Below are 6,943 nucleotides of genomic sequence, written 5' to 3' on the forward strand. Positions count from 1 at the left end.
TATAATACAATCAAGTAATTAAGTCTAGAATTAATTTATACGACAACCAGACTTAAATTATTATGTGAACTAGGGCTTGTCTCAGTAGATACACCCCTTGGTTTAGCATGCATGCATGCATCCGCACATGCGCCTATGCTCGCACGTGCATCTATATTAGAGAGACTAAATAACATCCAAATTCTTTTCATAGAGAATCATTAATAAAAAGGTATAATTAATTTCATAGTTGGCATGACCGAGAGAGAGAGAGAGAGAGAGCACAGATAATCTTTTCATAGCTTAATTATCAACGAGATATATAGAAAGCTTTAACTTGCATGGTAGCTAGAGAGTGCGTTTTTTATTCATATCTTAGGCTTATTAACATCACACATAATTAAGCACAAGAGATGAGAGTGCAAACACAAAGAAAACACAAGCGCACACACACATGGAAAACAAGCAGCCAAACATGAAGAAAGGTGCGATTTGGTGGAGTCAAGTACGCCGTGGTAGCCACTGCAACTCAATCCCAAAGTTCCACAAGCTTGGAGGATCATTAGGATCGATGTCCACCACACTTGTGTACGCAGTGCAGCCTCCAACCCTAATCCTAATCCTATGAGAAGTCATTCTTGAGTCCTTCAAGTAGGTGCAGCAAAGCGTGTCCCTGCACGCACTCCCTTCTTCGGTCTCCTCGAACTTTCGACAAAGGCTGTTGGAAGAGCAATTCAATGGCGAGAACAGTATGGTTTCATTGCAGTCGAACAGCATGACCGTGTTACGGTTGGATATATTGAACGGGGAGCTCTCGTCGATCTTCAGGCCGCCTTCGAAGAGGTCAGAAGAGCTGCAAACGTTCATATCGATTGCAGGAACATGGATGATGAGCCTATAAGCTTCCGGATTAATGCTCAGAACTGGATGAGGAGTCCCACCAACTGAAAGGAACTCGAGCGAGTTGTTGTTGCAGTATAGTTTGTAGTCGGGGTCACCACAGTTGGAGCTGGTGCTTAGAGGGTAAGGGATCTCGGTGCCACCACAAGGAGGGCAGTCTCTAGAGCTTGCCCCGGCTAGAGTTGCAAGGATGGCAAGGGCAAGTAGGGATAGTGTGGCTGCCATGGTGGGAGAAGCTTGCAGGAGGAGGAGCTATAGCTAGCCATGAAGTTGGAAGCCTATTTATAGTGTGAGCTCCTCCGGGCCAAGGAAAATATATTATCTCAAGTTTGTAGCTTGAATCCATTGATTATTGTACAGACAAATCAATAAGAAGGTTGCATGATTGGAGTGGGGGTGCACCATTCGATGGGATACGGAATAAAACTTATAGTAATGTCTTATACAATCTAATGGTGAGCTTTTTTTTTAACTAAATTTTATTTCTTAAGAAGAGAAAAAATTAACCATACAGGTAAATTTTCACACCATGTGAAAGATGAGAAGCTTCCAACACAATTTGCAACTCTTTTCCCAAAAACTTTTATAGAAAAAGGAGGGATCGCACTCAAGGTGTTAAATGGCATCCAGCCACTTCGTCAATTAGATTATTGGCGAAGTTTATAATTTAAAATTACTGTAATGTTAGATATGTAGGTAATTCTCTAAATACTGATCAGGTACATACATTCTGTTTCTTTTGATATTCTCTTAAATATCAAATTATATTAGTGAAAAAAAAGAAAAAAAGAATATAAGCCTAGAAAAAACTGAACTGAGGGAGGAACTAGTTACTTGGGAATCCAGTAGTTCATTTTCGAGCATTCTGGTTTGCATGATGACCATCCTCACGGCAGACGTATCACACCTGAGATTATGTCCTTCCGTGATCATGGTCTTTTGTGGCCCAATATACCAAACTCACTAGATATATAATATTGAAAGATATAGAGATCCCTTGCCACCTTAGGAATTGAGGAATTAACAATGGAGATAGTACAATGCCACTAGATGTGCTTTGAAAAGTATGGTGCCATTTGGGGCTGTGGCAGTAATAAATAATTAGAAAACTCCTGCTAATTGTCACACCAAGGGCCATAGAATCTGACAGGGATCACAATCTTGCCATATTGTGATGACTTCCGGCACCGACTAGATTTAGTTTAGAATTTCCTGATCCACCTTCCATATATAGTAATGTCATTTGTCCGGTGATCAGGACTTAATTGCGTGTTATTGCTTCACTTGTGCTATTAGATAAATTGATTAGGCTCATTGCAGATCCTAAAGCTTGTCCCATTCATGATTGGTGTCCTCCTTGTTGGGACAAACGAAAACATAGAAGAAGAAGTTGGTTGCTTTTAATAGTACGATCCTCTTCTCGCCATTATCATCCCAGTTAGTCATGTCAAGGGACACACGCGGACGATACAAACGAGAGGACTACTACTCAACCTAACTTGGCATTGATCGTTTCTAAATCTAGCACCTGAATCTATATCTGTTCATAAACCACCACCTATAAGTTAATCTGGGGCTGGGTAGAATATGCTTACAGCTTAAAATATGCATTTAATTTTTTTATTATCAAGACATGCGCAATATATATAATAATAATATTTTGATTATATGAGGCTCGGTGCAGGCATATTAGCTATATATTAGATATATTTTAGGCACTTATATAGAACGAAGAAATCTAAATAATATTTTTAGTTTGTCCTTTTAGGAAGGGTTTTAAATTGTTACGAATGATATTAAGGTAAATTTTAAACGAGGAGATATTGCAGTACGGATCTAGATTGAATTCATGATCCGTGTGATTGAATTTGAACTCTTAGCTCGGTAAAGATGTCCGAGCTTAAATAGAGGGAGTATGTGAGGATTCGTGCGAGTGTGTATTTAGTTCTGAATATGTGAAAATACGTACACTGGATAGATCTTAAATACTTATATAGAGCCAAAAAATTTAAATAATACTTTATGATTAGCTTTTTTTTGTTCTGAATTGTTACAAATTAAAATGAGAAAATGCAGCATAATATTTATTAAAAAAAGAAAAAGAAGAAGAAGGAGGATGGCGCGCGGAAGGCGGATAAAAACCCAACCAGTTATATTTGATCCAAATAGAACAAAACAATCCCCTATCAAGCCTAGTATGAATGCAACTTAAACCGGAAAGGAAACATAAGATTCACAGCAACTTTAAATGCAATCAAGCCCACTGCATTCAAAGGAACTTGATGCTCACCACACCACCTGACGCCAAACCCGTGGACCACTGTGTTGATTGGTCTAGTCCAGTTGAACCATACTATATTCTGAACCGAGACCGCCGTACCACTGCTGTCTCCCCGACTTCAATATTTTGAGCCATCACCAATGGTAGTGCCTTCTTTTTGCCTAAACTGGACTCCATCTCTAGTGCAGCATGGCTCCCTTGCCAACCTAGACTCCTCCATAGATGGCATCTCTATTGCGGCCTACTCTATCTTCACCATCACTATGATGTTAAATAAAATAGGGATCTAGCTAACTTCTTTTAGTCAGAATTCTATTTAATTAGCTGATAGATGGAGACTCAATTGGCCTACCAACTAGGATGCTTAAGCTATGCGTAGGGATGATAACGGTGCGGATTTTGGTGCAGTTAGTGAAAGTATCAAAACCGGAATCCATATCCACTGTCACCTCTGAAACTAAAATCGAACAGTTTTTCAAATAAAAGCCATAATGACCATTGAAAAAAATCATAAAATTGAAACTAAAAAAATGAAAAACTATTTATTTTTTTATTCAAAATTTTATTTTTAAATAACCAAATTAAAGATATCATCCATAATTTTTATTATAGAATCCATAATGTGTCCAAATTCATAATATAACATTTTGGATGTACATGATATACAAAGAGTTTTAAGGGTAATAAATATTGGATATGTTCGACTTTAGTTTCTGGTTGGGTTGGATTTCGAATAGGAAAATTATCATAACGGTAACCAAAACTAAAATTGAACGATTTTTAATTTTTTAAATCTAAAGATGTTCCTATTTAATTTTAGTTAAAACTGTTCTATTCAATTCAAGAACGAGTAAAATATTCTAGCATCCATCCTCATTGATATCCCTAGCTATGCAAGTGAGCCACATAAATTGGCTTCACCAAACAAGAAGAGCTCTAGTCTCTCAATACTTGCTAAAAGAAGACGTGACATATAAGTTATTTTGTTTGATAGGAATGACTAAGCTGATGAAGAGTATTATTCTCTAGGCCATGACGTTTGGTGTTGCGCAAAAGGCATTGGCATGTTTGGTCTATGTCCATAAGAGATGAGACAAATTGATTTCCTTCTCTACTTCATTCTGCACTTCATTATCCTTTCATACTCAAAATTGTTTCTAAATTTTTTTTTAATTCAAAATTGTAACACCTAAATAAAATCTATATTCAAACCATGATCATGTGTTATGGGAAGCCCTCAGGGGATGAGGCTCCTCACCTGAATTGTTTTAAATGTCCATACATGGATAGGATTTACCTTGAGTACTTATATTTTTTTAAGGCTTTCGTGTTAGGGTTTTCTCCTCCCTCTTCTTTGTACTTTCTCCACTATTAGTAAAGCTTTCTTAATTGTCTCCCTAAATGGATATAGAGGGAGGATGAACTACTTAAATTTGTTTGATAGCTAATGACTATGCTGCACGCAAGCCATTTTAGGCACAAGCTTTAGGGTTAGCCAAGAGGAATTCCTCTGTAGCCTTGAACATCCTTATTGCTTCCTCCTTATCGGCCTTGGCATATTAATTAGGAATCTCCATGCCTAGGATGGGGGCACCTCTGCAACCTTCTTAAATATTTTTTGGCTTCCTTAATCCTATTTGAGTACCCAAGATTTTTTCAGTGAATAACCGATGTGGAACTAAATACACATCCGTACAGATCCTCACATACTCCTTCCGTTTAAGTCCTGACGTCTTCGTCAGGCTAAGAGTCTCAATTTATTCAAATTTAATCACAAAGACCACGACCCACCCGTGGTCAGCCTCAAATAGCCCATGTTGCAGTGTCTCCTAGTCCACATGAGTCATAGGTCGGGTCTGTCGGGTTATTTCCGCACGCGTTGCGACGATCGCAGTGAAAATACACGCGCAGGGTTGTTCATCACATGAACGTCCCATGAAAGGTAGAATTCAAAAAATTCTGATTTCACAAACTCGGAAAATTATGAATTCAAAAGAAAAAATTAAAATTAAAACTTGATTAATTTAATTCTATAATAAAGAATTGTAAAGATCCTATCTTTACCTTTGAGTGGGTAGATCTTTACCGCTATCTGATGAACGAGGTATTCGGGTTCGTTTGAAGCCGCATCAGTGTCCAGCTTCTACAGGTATCCACATAAGGTACAAATTGCTCCAAGCACCTTGATCTCACCGGGGTGCTAGCTCCCTTACAGAGATCCTCTCTTGAAGGTTGGAAACTTCTCTACTTGATTGCTTCCAAGAGGAGGAAGAAGGAAGAAGGAAGAGAACTCTAGATTGCTTTCCTTGCGGCTGAAGAAAAGGAAGAGAAGGAGGGGCGGCTTGATTCAACAATTGAATTCAATGATTACTCTCATTCAGCCCTCACGCCTCCTTCCTCTTATATAGGCATCTCATGCCAAGTTAAACAAGAAAAAGGATCTGGAGAAATCCTTCCTTGTTTCACCCCTCCTAATTCCTTACTTAAAAGGGATTAGAGAGAATCAAGGAGAGGCAACATGGCCTCTCCTTGTGCCGTGTGGAAGGCCAAGAAAGAAAGGAGGGGCGGACGCCCCTCTCCTTGGGCGTGTGGTGATCAAGAAGGAAATGAGTCAGAGAGAATCAAGGAGAGGCAACATGGCCTCTCCTTCTGCCGTGTGGAAGGCCAAAAAAGAAAGGAGGAGGGGCGGACGCCCCTCTCCTTGGGCGTGTGGTGATCAAGAGGGAAAGGAGGGGCGGACGCCCCTCCTTTCTTGGCGTGAATCAAGGAGGAGGGGCATCCGGACGCCCCTCCCTTGTTTCATCCATGAAAAAAAGAAGGGAGAGTCCCTTCCTTTCATGCTTAGATTTTCTAATCCAATTAGGAATCATGTAGTCCCTTTTGATTAATTGAATTCTAATCCAATTAAAACCCAATATGTCATTCAATTTGATTCATATGAATCTTAATCTAATTAGGATCCAAATTGGATTTTATGAATTAAGTTTCTTATCAAATAAGGAGTTCTAATCAATTAGGACTTTCCATCCTTATCTAATAAGATTAAGCCTAATTGATTTAGTCTAATTAAATCAATCAAATTGCAATCCAATTGCAAATCATTCTTCTTTAACTTACTAACTCTTAGTTGGTTAAACTAATTATCAATCAAATTGACAATCAAGATCTATTGCGATTCTAAATCGCAATCCAACCGTCGGAATGATCAAAACCTCTTATGTGTGTAACTTCATAGGTTTTATTCTGTCTAGTAGTGAGATATATTGTGATGTCCATCACAATATCATTGAAACTCCTTTCAATGAGTTAAAATAATTTCAACTTTTCTCTTCAGGGTTCATTGATCATCAAGTGAATGCCTTCGAGTCTCACAATCCACCAGTGACACCTAGCAGCATGTAGTGGCAACCCAGCAGAATGAAATAGATGAACCTTTAGGTGCAGTTAGCGTATGATACATTCCCTCTATCGTAGATTCCGACAAGACAGAGGCCATGAATAACTCATCAAACCCCATCATTTGTCATATGTTAAAATTTATTTGACTCAAGTTTGAGATTGAAAAACCTCGTTTCTAAAACTGCCCTGGCCAAGCTCTTTCAAACTCAGTTTCATAAATCACTTAGGATCTCTCCTAATCGATCAAGGTCGATAGATTCCATCTAGATGCATCCCTAATCTGACAGTGAACCTTCTGCAGTCAATCTGCACCACAATGACCCTTATGGATAGGGCCCATGTTTATGCGCTCATCAAACTACACCAACCTCACTGTAAATAGCT

At 38.7% G+C, this 6,943-nt stretch overlaps 1 protein-coding gene across 1 annotated transcript; it reads right to left on the reverse strand.

The window, feature by feature from the left end:
- Positions 1–328: 328 nt before the first annotated feature.
- LOC103712474 (wall-associated receptor kinase-like 20) lies at positions 329–1,167 on the reverse strand. Its single transcript, XM_008799004.3, has one exon. The coding sequence runs from the start codon at positions 1,102–1,104 to the stop codon at positions 481–483; it is 624 nt and encodes a 207-aa protein (XP_008797226.1). The 5' UTR covers positions 1,105–1,167; the 3' UTR covers positions 329–480.
- Between the last annotated feature and the right edge of the window lie 5,776 nt (positions 1,168–6,943).

The sequence above is a fragment of the Phoenix dactylifera genome, unplaced genomic scaffold, assembly GCF_009389715.1.
Source record: "Phoenix dactylifera cultivar Barhee BC4 unplaced genomic scaffold, palm_55x_up_171113_PBpolish2nd_filt_p 000316F, whole genome shotgun sequence".
Taxonomy (NCBI): Eukaryota; Viridiplantae; Streptophyta; class Magnoliopsida; order Arecales; family Arecaceae; genus Phoenix; species Phoenix dactylifera.

Coding starts and splice junctions, on each gene's coding strand:
- LOC103712474 (XM_008799004.3), bottom strand. CDS start 1,104: ATGGCAGCCACACTATCCCTACTTGCCCTTGCCATCCTTGCAACTCTA.